This window comes from Rattus norvegicus, chromosome 6, assembly GCF_021556685.1.
Source record: "Rattus norvegicus strain SHRSP/BbbUtx chromosome 6, alternate assembly SHRSP_T2T, whole genome shotgun sequence".
Lineage (NCBI taxonomy): Eukaryota > Metazoa > Chordata > Mammalia > Rodentia > Muridae > Rattus > Rattus norvegicus.
In genome coordinates, this window is record NC_141539.1 from 46,466,989 (window position 1) to 46,483,289 (window position 16,301).

Here is a 16,301-nt window from a genome sequence, read left to right on the forward strand (position 1 = left end):
AGCACAACAGTGTGCACTCGGCCTCTGTCACTCCAGGGCTAGGAATGGTGGTGTTCTATTGCTGAAATCCCACAATTTATATTTCTGGTTTTTTTTAGAATGTCCTGAAAACAATTAAAATAACTTAATAGTTAACTCATGTGGCTGTCAAGTGATAAGATTATTCTGTCACCTGCATCAGCATTGCTAATAGTCAGCAAATAGAGTTCTTTTTTATTTTTTAATTAGATTTGTTTACTTATTTGTGTATTGTATATGTATGTGGCTGCTTATGTATTGTGGTCAGAGGACAACTTTTCCCACCATGTGGGTCCCAAGACTTAGACTGCCAGGCTAGGCAGCCGGCACCTTTACCCATCCTCTTAGGAATGTGTTAAGTGCACTCTCTGAGCTATAGCTCCTAGCTCAGAAAACATGACATGCTTGATGGAAAGTTAACAGATCATCAGCTGTTTAAAAAAAAAGTTTTCCTCAAGTTATAAAAGCAAAGCTTAGTAATCAGTGTGTCTTTAAGGATTATCAGACATGTAACATTATGCCTTGGAAGACAGCAAGGGACTTTGACACAATATGCAGTCATTATAAACATAGCAAGTCCATGACCACAGTTTTTGCAACTTACTGGTAGGCCTATGAGCAAAGCCCTGATGTGCAGAGGTGCACAGTTACTACCTTCAGTAGCTCTGCTTCCTAACAGTGACTGTGAGGTCTCTCTGGAAAGGAAGTGTGAAATATGCTCGGTCAAGTCACAGATAGGTTTAATTTTGGATTTGGTGGAAAATTTATTGGCCACAAATTTGTTTGTAGAGATTATTTATCATAAGTAGGCCTGTCTCCTGAGAGACAAATTAAAACAATTCCTTGAAAATCCAGGTAGGTAATCAAAAGGAAAGTCACAAGACATTATGAAAGAAGCCTGGTGGCTCACCAGGTAAAGGTGCCTGCCACTTAGCCTCACAACCTGAGTTTGATCCCTAGGACACACATCGTGAGGAAGAGGGCCATTCCCTGACAGTTGTCCTCTGACCTCCATATGACACCTTGCCGTCCCCCACCATTACACTGATAAATAAATGTAATAATATTTTTAAAAGAGGCTGTGGAAAACTAAATTTGCATTTGCATCTGGTCTGACATTTTGTTATTCCTATCACCATTTCTAAGAGAAGTCAGAGCATGAAGTCCATTCTTGGTCCTACAAGTTCATGTTTATAGTTGCCTCGATGCTAAGATTCTATCTGGCCTCATCTGTGCTTCTCTCACCTACAGTCAATGAGCTACAGATTGAAAATACTTGTAAAAATATGATCTACGGACTGGAGAGATGGTTCAGTGATTAAGAACACTGATTGCTCTTCCCAGAGTTCCTGAGTTCAAGTCCCAGCAACCATATGGTGACTCACAACTCTCTGTAATGAGTTCCGATGCCCACTTCTGGTGTGTCTGAAGAAAGCAACAGTGTACTTATATAATAATAAATAAATCTTTTTATAAAATATGATCTACATGCTGAGTATATACAGACTTGATGTTGTGTGACAAAACTTTTCCTGGGAAGATGTAACACATGTCTACTCACCCAAATAGGTATCCCATAACAAACTAAAGTACGAATACCACCAAAGTCCAGCTTGGTGAACCATGAGTTTATGGGTTACTTACAGGAAAAGAAATGACTCAAAAAACAATTGCATCACCAGAGTCTACCCCACCAACTCAAAAAAACTGGGAACCTAGAGCACAGTACCCAGCCTGTAGTCAGCTCACAGGATGAAGAATGTCTCCCAGGTAGCTCAGCTCAAGTGGTCGAAGCCTCTTCCCAGTAGCTGCCTGGTCTCAGTCTTCTTTGCAGCTTCTCTTGAGAGTCTTATTTGCAGCTCAGCTTATTTAAGAGGGGCTCTCAGCTTCTATTGCTTATTCTGTTAGGTAAGGCCTAGTGAATCTGGTCAATAACAGGGACTTCCTGAAATTGTTTTGAGTTGTAGAGCGTCCTACAGAGTGAAATGTTTCAATCCTGGAGGAAACTGTTACACACTTGGGTTTTGGGTTTTTAGATTCCAGGACTTTGGAGGTCACTTTCCTCCAAGCAATTTATTGTAATAGTTATTTACATAGCACTTAAATTAGCTTTTAAAAGAACTTGTTTTTGTGTGTGAGGGGGGTCGAGTGTGGTGTGTGTGTGTGTGTATACCATAGAAGACTAGAAAAAAGTTGGGTTCCTTAAAACAGGCAATTGTGAGCCATCTGATGTTAACTGAACCCAGATCCTCTGCAGGAGCAATAAGCACTCTCTAACCCAACCCTAACTCCCAAAATTATTAAACAAATAAAATTAAATTGAAGTACTTGGTAAATAATATAGAGATGGTGTTTTGCAGTGATGGGGATTAAACCTAGGCCCGCACATCTGTCAGCCAGTCTCGCACTGTGATTTAAACCACATAGGAGGGCTTGTCTCATTGACAAGCAAAGGCTGTGGTGTTCCGTCAGCGCCTGCACACTGGCATGTGTCTCAGGACTGGTCTCCTGGTGATACCAGGGTACACCTTTGTGCTGTTTTGCTGTTCCGTGAATGACAGTCCCTTGCTTTGGAGTCAAACTAGACCCAAATGTGACTTTATAGCTGATAGTTTTGTAAGCTACATAAACATTTTTATCTGAATAAGAAAAAGAGACCATTTGGAAATAGTTTTGCCAGGGACATTTTAAACTGTAATTTCCGTGTGTGAAGCCTGTATATGCTTCTTACAACTTGGAAGACTGTCCTAGGTACCATGAATTCAGCATTAACAAAACTGATGAGGGTCTCACATCTTGATATCTGGGGCCCTGTGTTATAGAAAAGTAGCAGTGAAGCACTTCTCTGTGTCGAAAAGAAGAAAGATGGCCTCCGGGAAAAGCTTTACTCCTTTAGGTTCCCAAGTGGCGCATGCTCTTGGCTCTCCCAAGGGACGTCATGCTTTCTGACTTGTCACTGTTTATTTCAGCTGAAGTCACTTTGGATTTGGTTCATTGCTTTGGTTTCATGTGATGTGTGTGTGTGTGTGTGTGTGTGTGTGTGTACATTTGCATGCCTTTTCTCTAGGTATGGAATTTAAACTTTAGAGCGATCATGGCCAAGAAGTACTTCATGTATTGTAATGTTGAATATAGGTACTCGTTGATTTTAAGCCCCTACCCACAATTAGCTAAAACCACAGCCGTTCCTTTAAGAGGATCCTTCATGAATTTTTTTTAGGCACCTTGCATTTTTTGAAAATCTATCTGTGTTTGAAATCAAACCATTTCATTTACCATTTAAAATAGCATAGATTGTAGTACTGGGAAACTGATCTGTAAGATTCCTCTATGCTCAGTAAGACTTGTTTTCGTGTCATAGCCCGGTAGCCTGTTCAGTAGTGCATTGGCTGCTCCTGCCCCCCCTTCCCCCTTTAATTGAAGAGGCGTTAATAGAGGCTATTTTCCTCTGCTGCGCCTCTTCCTCTTACCTTCTCAAAAGAGGTTAAACGCAATGTCATAACTTTCAGTATGATTTGCTTGCCCCCCATCCCCCATAATTACTGCTGAAGTAAACAAGTAGGTTATTGTTGGAAGTTCCATTATGCTGACCTTGGGTTCCTTTGTCTGGGGTATTTTCTAGGAATGAGCATTTTTCCTTTGAAGTAAGCACTGACTTCAATGGATGTGGCATGGTGCAGAGAAAGAGAACTGTTAACAATAAAAAGCTATCCAGAAGTCACAAGCTAAATATACGTTATAATATATTTATGATAAATGTATGTTATCAGATTCTAGTGCTCTTGAGTGAGGGATGATGAGTAACTGGATAGAAGCTGTAAGTGTCTGCATTGCTTGTTTGTATTTTGGTGGTTGTAACAGCAGAATACCTAGTACCTTGGCATCTTTATCCTTTCCAGCCTAAATCTTCTACTTTGTTTATTCCCTCCCTTATATTCTCCGCCATGTTGACATATGTCCTAACTATCTTTCCCCTGGTTGAACCAAATACTGGCAACTATGGTTAAAGAATTCTGGCTGCAGGGTGAGTTGTGTTTGATCTTTTAATATCTCCTTCCAGGTTTTGGGTCCTGCCCCCAGGTGGTGTTCCTTCCTGGACAACTTGACAGAAGAATTAGAAGAGAATCCAGAGAGCACAGTGTATGATGATTACAAATTTGTCACCAAGAAAGACCTTGAAAATTTAGGTAAAATGTGATAAGAATGTTCACGAAATAGTCTTATTTTCACGTTTGTGAGTTTTGAACATTAGAATCAACTGGGCCATTTTTATCTGATCTTTCCAAACGTTCCATTTCTGCCAAATCAGATATCAAAATGTTCTAAATGATCAACTTTATAATCTCTGCTCAGAAAAGCTTTGGTAAATTCAACTGGCTGAAGTTTTTTGTGCCTTAACTGGGGCAGACTCCCTTTTAGCACACCAACATCCTGTCCTGAGAGAGTGGTGGCTCTCAGAGGTATGTGATTCAAATGCGACTTTGAGGGAATGATAAATATAAGTAAATATTATACCTTGAAACTCTCTCCGACTGTAAGCAGATGGTTCTTAGATCTCTTACATTTATTCATAAAGGACCTAATCCAAAACTTGGGATTCAAACCTTTCAGTAGAAAGGATTCTTTTTTTTTTTTTCTTCCCCGGAGCTGGGGACCGAACCCAGGGCCTTGCGCTTGCTAGGCAAGCGCTCTACCACTGAGCCAAATCCTCAACCCCAGTAGAAAGGATTCTTAATGCAGGCTGAACATTCCAGCCTGAAGTCTGAAGTGCCCCGAAGGTCAGAAGTTTCAAAAGTTTTGAGTCCGGATTTTAGAATTAGATATGCAGCTTCCCATCCCTGTAGCAAACACCTGACTTAGTTTTCACAGAGTTTTATTTTGGATCAAGGTGTGTAGATTTTGCGTTCTGTGCCTGAGCACACTCACGGCTTTTAGACCTGTAGTGAGACCCATCACTAACGAGCAAGACCCTCAATTCCTAAAGACCTTCAAATGACATCATTAACAAATACTTTTATATTGGGTAATTAATCAGACCACATACTTTAAGAAAATTTTGGGTGCTAAGTCCATGCAGACACATGAATAAATTGTATGTTAGCTCCTGTAGTTACAATAGAAGAACACCCTAAGATTAATTTTTCTCTCTTATTGTTGTTGTATGCATATAACTTTAAACTGCCATGTGATTTTCTTTTTCAGTCTAATTTTCAGGTCTAAATATGGAAGTTAATAGTGAACAGCAGCGAAATAGCCTGTGACCTATTGTCTCACCCCAAAATCTGAGGTAGAAAGATTACAGAATCAAAGCTGTCTGGGATACTTAGTGAGACCATAACTCAGAATTAGAAGTAAAAGGCTGTCTCAGGGCCAGAGAGCTTGCCTGCCATGCACAGAGCTCTTCTTGGTTCAGTCTTTAACACCACCAAGAAAAGAAAGGGAAGGAAATGACTTGGTACTACACCAAAGCTGTATTTCACGCATCACACATGGTTTCCTTTGAAGATAGATCGTTTCATGACATCCATGTTTTTTCTCTCTGAATATTTGCGCCTCAATAATTTCTAGAGAGTGGAGAGATGGCTCATCAGCTAAAAAGTCCCTACTACTCTTGCAGAGAACCCGAGCACCCACATCAGGCAGCTCACAGCTACCTATAATAACTCAAGCTACAGGGGATCCGACATTTTCAACACAGGCACTTGCACTAACACATGTACAAACACATACACACATAAAACATGTTCTTAAAAGAGCAAATTTCTGTGACACAGCAGAGAGTTCATATGTGTTCCCTATATATGTATGTCTACAGTTAATGTGTTCCTAGTCTAAATTTTTTATTGTTTTATTACTACGTGTGTGTGTGTGTGTGTGTGTGTGTGTGTGTGTGTGTGTGTGTGTGTGTGTGTGGCATTCATGTGGAGGATCAAGGAAAGCTTTATAGAATTGGTTCTCCTTTTCCTTTATGTGGGTCCCAGGGTTCGAACTCAGGTCATCAGGTTTGCACGTCAGTTGCTTTACCTGTTGATCCTCTTACTAGCTAGCCCTTGTGTTCCTATTCTAAATGTAATCATGTAAACATGAGAGAAGATTCCCGAGCACAAACTGATACTGAGCTCCAGTATTGCACTGGCAGCGATGTAGACGTAGGTGATGCTGAGACTGTGCATGCTGTAGAAGTACTCCACCTGACCTGTTCCGCAGCCGGGGATGGTCCTGATGTGCATGAGCATTGTGTATGTGAGTTAAGTTTGTCAGCTTTGTGCATGGGAAGGCCATGCTATGACATTGTCTTTTGTTTCTGGAAATGTTGACAACACTGCCTCAGTTTTTGCTTCCCCATTCCCACCTAACTGTATAAAGCTGGGAGCCTACTGCTGATTCCCAGCACACTGCTTTCAAATCAAAGGGCTCCAGCCCTGCAGGTGGTGCCAGCCTTTAGTCCCAGCACTCAGCAGGGGCTAGGGGTGGGGCAAAGGCAGATCACTCCGAATTAGAGTACACATTAGAGAGTAGAGTTCCAGGACGGACAGGGCTACATGCAGAGTCCCTGTCTCCATAAATAAATGAAGAGTCTGTTTCAAAACCTAAGAACCACTATTATAAAGAACCCTCTTTACCATAGTCATAGTTAATAAAGACTTTTCCTTCTTATTTTATACTTAACATGACATTTAAGACAAGGAGAATGGTATTAATGGATTTACTTGAATATTCTCCATGAATATTCAAGATTAACAGTCCTTAATTATATTACTCTAAGGGGAACCGTATCTTAATTAAATTGTTGTTTGAGAAAAGCTTAAATTCTAAAGCCTGGAGAGAACTCCATGATTAAGAGCTGCTTAATCTGCTTAGTGGGCTCCTGTAGGTTCAATCCCCAGCGCCCATTGGCTACTCACAACTTTCTGTAATTCCAGTTGCAGGAGTTCCAACACCGTCTTCTGGTCTCCACAGGCACTGCATACATGTGGTACACAAGCATACATGTAGACAAAACACCTATACACATAAAATAATTATTAATAAAGAAGGAAGGGAGAACTTAAATTTTAATGAAGACGTCATAAAGACCTCCCTCTTCTGGTTAACTTTGGCAGGGCTCACACATCTCATTGGATCACCTTTCCTCCGAGCATATATGCATGGGTTTTTCATGGATATCAGACTCTACCACAAGGTAAGTGTGGGCAACGGGTATTTCAGGTGTTGGTAAGCCGTCCATAGATGCTTCTGCCTACTTTTGCCTTCATAAAGCATACTACTGCATTGTGAGGGATCCGCTTTCTTTGGTACAATAGTCATGGCGCATATATATATATATATATATATATATATATATATATATATATATATACTGATTCTGATAATTTCTTTTGTTTTGAAAAGGTGAAATTGATGGTCAATCCATTTGCTTATGAAGAATATAGGAAAGATAAAATTCGACAGAAAATAGAAGAAACACGTGCACAGAGAGTCCAGTTAAAGGTAAAGATTCTACTCATCATTGTGATTACCAGAGGAAAATAGTTAATCTTCATTTGGTGTGTTACTCTGAAGAAGTCTGCCATCATATCCACGAATTTCCATCTTTTAGTTCACACCTTTTGCTTTCTTGGTGTACTTTGTCATGAGGGTGGGTGGTCAGGTGTTTGGGTAATAAAATGTACTTGATAATAATGAACAGGCAAAGACACTGGGTGTTAGTGCTTTGATCTACAGCAGCTGCTGTGGGCTGCACTGAGAACTCCTGATTGACAGTTCTGGCAGTTTTCAGTTTGACAGATGTTAGAAATCTGCCCATGTCCATTTCCTCCTAGTATGCTTGATTCTCAGGTTCTGTGCATCCCAGGATGCTAGTGGACAGAGTCAGGAAACAGCCAGCACTAGCTGTATTGATGGAGAGAATTTAGTGTCTGCCAGGCATAGAGCACCCAAAAGACAGAAGCACTGAGGTAGAAGGGGGATGGTGACTTAGGCCCAGGTGGCAAGAAAGGTGTGGGAGCAGGAGGATCCAGACTCCTAAGAGATTTGAGGGTGATCCTGGGTGTGTTGAGAACTGCACACTGGTGAATACCACTGCTTCCAGAGCCACCTGCTATTCCCCCGGTAAAGAATTGCTGTTGGTTATTCCAGTCAGACCATGAGCAGACAGGGAGGAGCTTCCTGTCTGCCTACTCCTGCCTTCCTGGCTCTGTAGCATCCCACCCATTAAGTCAAATCACTGATAAAATATTTATAACTGAACGTTGGCTTAAAATGTGTATGTGATATACACACTCTCAGCAACAAAAGGACTAGCCTTTCCTGCGATGACCTCAGTGCTTGTTCTATTTCCACAGCTTATTCAGAGTTTATAGCAGCAGAAATGGTGAGTGTGCATCTGCCCGAGTTACAGTTTACTTAGTACAGAAATGAGCACAGTGTGAAGGAAGACAGTAGGCAGCCCATCGCTTATCTGAGAGTCCTTCTGCTCCCATCTAGACTCCAAGAATTCATTACAGAGCAGGAAGCGTTTCAGAGGTTCCCACAACTGCAGCAGAGAGCAAGCCAGGCAGGTGGCTGCAATTCCAAGGGTCCCAGGCCCTCTGCGGCCAGCTTCCTGGTGATCTGGGAAGGGCGTATGCTCCCAGCACCAGGCCAGGCTACAGTTCTGTGCCATTTGGCCCACCTGCTGCTATTCCTTGCATAATTCTTTTCCTACCATGGACACTAAACTAAGAAATAGGACTGAGCTGGCCTTCGTGAATTTACACCACTCAGACCTGCTGGCCTTTAATGTCAAGTGTACTTATCTCAGTGTACCTTATTTCCATCTATTTACCAGAAACTTCCAAAAGTTAACAAAGAACTGGCACTTAAATTAATTGAAGAGGAAGAGGAGAAGCAGAAATCGACACTGAAAAAGAAAGTTAAGGTAAGATGTTGTAAGGCACAGAAAGTATCAGTAAGTTTCTTTGCAGTTCAGTTCATGGGTAGTTAGTAATGTGTATCTTTTTATTACTGGGGTTCCCCCACCCCTATACTTGCTCAGTATGGGAAGTTTGAAAATTTGAAGAAAAAAGAAGAAAAAAGTTAAAAGCCAACCCCCACACTCTATAGAGAGAAAGCATGATTCCTCTCTGCCAACCCCTTAAAGGTTTACACTGGATTAGCAAGGTCACCATGTGTATGTTGAAGATAACAGTGATAGTTTCCCCTTTTGTTAAATTCTTTGTATTTTAAATGGCTACATAATCTGTGTTATAATTTAATCTTTTTGTTGCTCAATTGCTGTTGCTTTTTTCTGTACTGACTAGGTTTATTGTTTCTTTTTTTTTTTTGCTTTTGTTTCCATTTGTTTTATGCTGAATGTATTTCTGTGCTCAGGAACAGTTTGCTTCTTTTGGTCAGGATCCCGTGTGTATGGCAGGGAAGGCTGGCGTTTGGGTTAACCCACCGTGAGCTTTGGACGGACAGTCAGCGATGCATCTGTTAGCTCAGTGTGGTCAGAGACTAGACAGTCTACGGCAAAACTGCTGCATTCAGCATTACTCTACCCACACCGTGTGTACCACCAGCTTGTGTCCATCCCACTGTGGCCTGGGCACCCTCATGACTCCACCATTATGTCATGAACAGCACACATTGCTTCCTTAAAGTGACACCCTTCAGGCATGTGGTGACTTTTCAGTTGACCACATGAACACCCTTGATGACCTGGACAGTTTCACTGATGTTCTGAAAATGAACATGAAAATTTGAACCTCTTGATTTACATGATTTTGTAGGATTTTCTGGTTAAAAGTTTTTAAATTCTAGAAGTAACTGCCTTTTGTTTTTGACATGGCATTATGGGAGGGTACATGTTGTCCTATAGCTCCTACTTGCCTGCCTTTTCTGAGGTAATGGTAGACGGGGACCAGCCACAAAATAATAAAAGAGCGAACAGGGCATAATATTGTCCTGAGATGAGAAGCTGTGCCTAGTTTTTCCAGATTTATGAAGACTCTGGGGTCCTCCCCAGTCCTGTTTCCTCATCTGCTGAGAGCAGACATGCAGAGAACCAGTGTAGTATTCACTGCCTCCAAACCCTTCCCAACAGGAGAGCATGCAGGACCAGGAGGAGCCTTGGGCCAACCAGGCTCCTCGTCTGGTAACCTATCCTTACTCTCCAGTTAGGTGGGTGACAGCAAGCTATAGTTGCATGAGTTGGTTCCTTTGAATCCAGCCTCTTATTTAAGGCTGGCTGTGCACTGTCTGTGATGCTAGATGGCTCCCTCAGCTTCACTTCCACCTGTAACCCATAAGGACAGGGAGGGTCCATCTTGGTACTGTCACTTCTGTGGGGTTTGGACCAGATGCTTCACTTTGCTGCCTTCTCTTCCTTAGCCTCTCCCAGTAGCCTTTCATCCTAGCCTATTATATTCTTTAAGTAAATTATTTAAATCCTCGAAGCCCCTTTAAAGTAAAATACATGGATGGTTTTCTGTTTCCCTGTCCTTTACATAAATAATAAACCAATCTGAGCAAGCTTACTCATTTAAATTCACATTTTTGTAATGTAGCAGTGTATGCCAGTGTGTGACCAAGTGTGCATACTCTGAGTGTGTGTACCTACAGGGTGGAAATACGTGGCTTCCTGCTTTGCTGACCATCTCCCCAGAGCACTTACATTGGTCTTATTAGCTGAGTCTGAAGATGATTAGCCTATGACTTTTTCAGCCTTATAGTGTCATTTTACAAGCCATGTAGAAGTGATCATTGTACTGTTTTCCCGAAGCTCCTAGAGGAAGAGAGTAGAGCTAATTTCGACTGTAGATGAAAGCATTTCAGGTATGCTTTGTCTCAGAATCCTTGGCATAACCATGCTATAGGGTACTAAGCTCAGTTTTGCTGTTACAGGCAGCATGGCATATGACAGAGCCTTCTTACAGGTTGTAGTGACGAAGGTGTGGAAATTGGTACATTCCCTTTGGGAAACACTGTGTGTTGGAGAAAGGGTCTTTGTATGTGTGTTCATGTTTATTCCTGTAGTCCTCAGGTGCTGGCCATACTGGTTTTTGAGACACTGTCTCCTGGTACCTGGGATTAGGCTAGGCTAGGTGGCCAGTGAGTCCTGAGTTTTGATTGTCTCTACCTCCCCAGTGCCCAGATTATAGGGACACATTACCATACTCAGATTTTCATGTTGGTGCTGGGGACATATTTAACCAACTGAGCCATCTCTTTCAGCCCTGCAGTTGGGAGACTTTGAGGTTGGATGGAGGCAGGGTAGTATGGAGTGGTAGAAATGACCTGGAAAGCTGGACGCACACACAGCACTGCTCATTTCAGTGAAGAATTACCATTGCACCTCCCCTAACGGTTTTCTCAGAACTTAAGGAACTCTTCCCTGGTCTAGGAAAATGAAAATCGGCAATCGAAGCCTTTTAAATGTACTGTTAATCAAAACAGTAGAAAATATCCTAGTATTTTACTTTTTTACTGATTTGTAAAGACTGTCAAGAATAATTTGAACAATGCCTGCTATCTTCTCCTCCCACACTTTTTTATACGGACTCAGTGTTTTCCTTTGCCCTAGTAAATTGTTGCTTTTCAAAGTCTCGTCCATGGCCCTACTCATGTCATTAACTATCTCCAAGAGCACATTCATGTCTGCAGTGCTGAGATTAAACCCAGGGTCCCATGTACGCTGGGAAAGCTCTGTGCAACTCAGCCCCATCCTAGCCATTCTGAGAGTTCCTTTAGAGGAAGGGCTTTGCTGGTGTCACTGCAAGTGAGATATTTACCTTCTGTTACTATTTTATTTTGAGACATTCCCTTCACACTGTTTCTCAGTTTGTATCTATGAAGTCCTAGCCAGTGGCAGTGTCCCATTTCCCACTCACAGCTCTTTCTTCTGTACCTCCTCTCCTCCTTGCCTCCCCCCTCCGTCCCTCTGCTACATTGTCACCTTTTTCTTCATTAATTACCAACTTGGTGAAGTAGGTTTAATTGGGGCTGTAAATGCTAGCAATGCCATACTCCTGCACTGTGTAAACTGGTGACCACAGGGGCTCATCCCTGAGAGCACTGAGAGAAGCACCTTGGTGCCGTGGTGACTGCTGCTTGTGAGCTTGGCTCCTGTTCACATCAGAGTAGTGCAGGTTTATACTTCATGTTGATACCACAGTTGAGTCATTTCAGAAGTCACTGAAATTTGAGTCCTGTTGTTAAGGGCAGTAGTTTTGCAGTGTCGTGACTGTGTAAGTGCTATTTGTAGCCGGGTCATCTCACATGATTTTGATTCCCCTGCAGTTTGGAAATCGTTTCAAGTTTCCATGTCATGATCACTGATCAGCCCCTTGTTCGTACCATAAGTCTGGACCTCATGGCAAGAATCTGTGTAGCTCAGATATATTTGTTTGTGCATTGCTGAAGAACTCACTCCTAAGTCTTTGTGGGCTGCTCACCTTCAAATCCTGGGATCTCCCTGCTCTGTTACATGGAATGTTCTCTGCATAGTCAAAGAATTAGAAAAACCCCGGGTTTCTGAAGGAACGTAGTTTCTCCCTAAATACTTTCCATTCACCAGATGAGTGCCCAGTGAGGCTCATGAGGGTAAATACAAAACACAAATTCTTACAGCAGCTTCACACTCCGTTGGCCTGCACCCTCCAGACAGCAATGAGAGAGAGGATTTACTCCTGAAGTAGGAGAGGCAGTATCTTGGCAAAGCTCTCGTGACCACCGTGCCATATACTAGGTGCCTTCCTGGCTGCATTCTGGTCCAGATACATGGATCACTGGCTGCTTGCTGAGCCACTCAGCCTAGAAACCTAGGTCTTTAGTGTAGAGGGAATTCTCTTGGAAGAAAAAATTATTATTTTCTGCCATGGTCTTGGTTATCTGATCATAGTCGGGATAGGGAGCTAGAGAGCTACATGAGAATACAGAGGAGAGGACAAGCTGCGGTATTTGGGGGAGTACCCATGTCAGCACTGTCAGGTCTATGCATCTTCCTGCTGGAAGGTGGGGTTCCAGCTCAGCAGCCTGAGGATTGTCACCTGTAGGCTGGGAGAGCACCTCCCCCTGGCACACCAGCCTTCCTGTTACTGTTCACTTCCCTCTCTTACAACCTGCCCAACACCCACGAGACCTCCCCTCCCTCCTTCTGTAGGCTAAGATGTGGGCCTAGAGAGTCAGGGTTTTAAGTAGCAGATAGTCTTTGTATGTTTCTATATTGGGACAAGATAATAATAAGTGTCTGCTCGGAGCTACAGAAGTGATGCTTTGAGGTAGTGCTGTTCACATGTTTTCCAAACACTGAAGCAAGTGGTAAGCATGTGTGTGTGTATATTTATAAGACAGATCACTAGCCAGACACTTGTAAACCACTTCAAGAACATACTATCTTATTCCTTTTTCTTTTAAGATAGCTGTGAAAATAAGCAATTAGACAAGCAAAGTCCCTAGGGGAAATACTTTTACAGATGGGTCAAAGGAGTTCTTATTTTATAATCATTCATCTAAAGCATTCTTGTCTTTAAGCAGGATAATTTATTTGTTGTAAATTAATGGGAAGAAAAAAATTTTAAATACCAACAACATATCTTTGTTATTTTTAAATTTAATAATTTTAATAAATATAGCAAGATATTAAAATTTTTTCTTCTTTGTTTTTTAACCTAATAGACCCATGGCTTTTGACCTGAAATATTGATTAATTGCTAATAACACCTTTCTCACATTTACAGGTGACTCCAAAATTTCCCTGGTAGCCCCCTCTTCTCCTGAGTCCTTGTGTGAAATACTACTCCCAAGACACCTACTGGTGTCTGTTGGAATGTGGATGATGTCTATGTCATCCGTAGTCTTAAATGAACAACATCATTCCCTGCCCTTCGCTCTAGCCCACACCTTTTATCCTGATGCCCTAGTGTGACTCTAAGCTCATTCCCAATGTCTGCCCACTTACCAGGCAGCTAAAAGCTGATTCCAACCCCATGTCTAAGCCTTAGCTCTCTCATCTCAATCCGCTGCTGCTGCTGCTGCTGCTGCTGCTGCTGCTGCTGCTGCTGCTGCTGCTGCTGCTTTAGTTCCATAGAAGTGTGTTTCACAGGGATTGCTCCCTGGGTGGAATCAGTCCCACCCTTTGATTTCCATCACTCTAGTCCAGGCCCCACCTCTTCATCACTTCCTAGGATGCCTCTGAATCTTGTAATAGCTCTAGTCTGTTCTTAGCCCTGTGCCATGCACCATGTGGCTGCTACCTCTCCAATTTATCATCATGTTTGCCTCTCCTGCCTCCTTCTCTGAATAGTGGCACCCCCAGGTCTTCGGAAGAACAATCATAGAGTACTGAGAATGTTTATAGTCTGCCTTGATTATTTTTAATTTTTGTCTTTTAAGATATCTTTCCCAAATTGCCGGTCTGCTCTTGTCAGATGATTCACTACTCCTCAGTCAGTTGAAATGCTGTCTTCATATACCTTTTTTTTTTTATTAAAAAAATGTTATTGTGTGTGTGTGTATATGCACGCGTACACATGCATGCACACACCATGCATGCATGTGTATGTGCGCGCGTACACATGCATGCACACACCATGCATGCACACACAGAGGCTAAAAGATGTGGATCCTCTGGAATTGGAGTTGCAGATGGTTAATTGTGAGCTGCCTGCCTAGTGTAGGTACTAGGAACAGAACCTAGCTCCTCTGCTAGAGTAGTACGTGCTCTTAACTGCTGGTCATTCAGCCCTTCTCTTCAAACTTCTACTTGTGGAAACCTATTTGGTTTTAGGTCTCCTTGGTGCTGTCTCCCCAGGATACCATCTTGGATATTTCTATTAGATTCCTTTTTTTCCTCTGAGTTCCTTCATGCACCTGACCATCCTTCATACATTCTGGATGCCCTTTATATATTCTGGACATTTTTTCATACAGAACTTTATAACAAACATATTGCGTATTTTTCTCCTCTCTGAAGCTGGGGTCAGACACTAGGACTTTTCTTTCCTTGGTCTATTTTAGAAATGATATTTACTCAAGGATGACTTTTGAACTTGTATCTCTTGGAATTTTAGTTAAGGGATTATCAGTTTATAGTTTCATACAAGTAATAAGCAGGCCATACTTCACCATGGCTTTATGTAGCGCTGCTACACAGATGCAGCGTTCAGAACAGAGGTCAGAAGTGGAGCTCCAGCCAGTGAAATAAGGTCTGCTTGGTGAAGCGAGAGCCATCTCAAGTAGGCTGGTGCTTCCCTGCTCTGTTCTAGGCTGTCACTCTGATTTATAATCATTCTTGGGTGACTGGTTTCCACTGGCTTCTAGGCCCTGAGTGTGAAATGACCATCATCTGAGTCAGTGAGCAAACGTGTTTGTTATACGTGTTAGGAAGCTCGCTACCTAAAACAGTACAAATAAAAAGGAATTTAATGTCAGTTCTGAGCTGTACAAATGAATCTGAATAGCCAAAGCTTTGCTATGTAGAGATTGTACTGTGTCTGTGAAGAATAATCCCTGGTCCAAGGCAGAAAACCAGCGGGTTATCCTTAGAATGCTTCCTAGTCGAGTTCCGTAGTTCCTTAGTTGGAGACAGTAAACTGCACCTGCCAGCCACACCACCACACTGACTGACAACTTACAAGTCCTTCCACGCGGAGGTGGCACTGGATAGCTTTCTTAGTCTACTTTAATATGGTAGCTAAGCCATATCCTAGCTTGGTGGTGGGGTACACTCCTTTAGTCCTCATACCTGGGAGGCAGAGGCTGGTAGATCTCAGTGACTTTGAGGCCAGCCTGATCTATAGAGAGAGTTCCAGGAAAGACAGAGCTACACAGAGAAACCCTGACTCAAACAAAGCCATATCTTAAAATTTTATGTATTTCCTTGAAAAATACTGGGTTATTTGTGTTTGTTTTGCAGTAAAAATATCAGTTGAAAAAAATTCTTTCCTATATAGTAAGCATAATATTAGCTCAAAGATTCATTTTTAGATCATTATATGTAATGGCCAAGAATTATCAATCAGAATGTATCAATAGAATTTGTTTTGTTGTTGGAAAGTAAAACCTAGAATCAATCAGAAAGTTCTAGAAATTGATTCTAAAGACATTGTGAACATTTTATAATGTTAATAGTTATACCTTATGGACTAAGTATTGTAAAACCATTTTCTGATGAGAGTGAGTTTGTGTGCATGCGTGCATGCGTGTACACATATGCAGAATCCCTCTGTCTTAGTTAGGGTTTTATTACTGTGAACAGACACCATGATCAATGCAAGTTTTATAAAGGACAACATTTAATT

At 41.9% G+C, this 16,301-nt stretch overlaps 1 protein-coding gene across 2 annotated transcripts in view; it reads left to right on the forward strand.

Annotated features, from left to right (window-relative positions):
* Positions 1 to 16,301, forward strand: part of Nol10 (nucleolar protein 10) — an 81,078-nt gene that overhangs the window by 49,035 nt on the left and 15,742 nt on the right. Inside the window, 4 exon segments of one of the 2 annotated variants that reach the window (NM_001014076.1) lie at positions 4,079 to 4,205; positions 7,122 to 7,201; positions 7,411 to 7,509; positions 8,849 to 8,938. In NM_001014076.1, coding sequence (NP_001014098.1) covers positions 4,079 to 4,205; positions 7,122 to 7,201; positions 7,411 to 7,509; positions 8,849 to 8,938 — 396 coding nt within the window. 2 annotated transcript variants of the gene reach the window in all.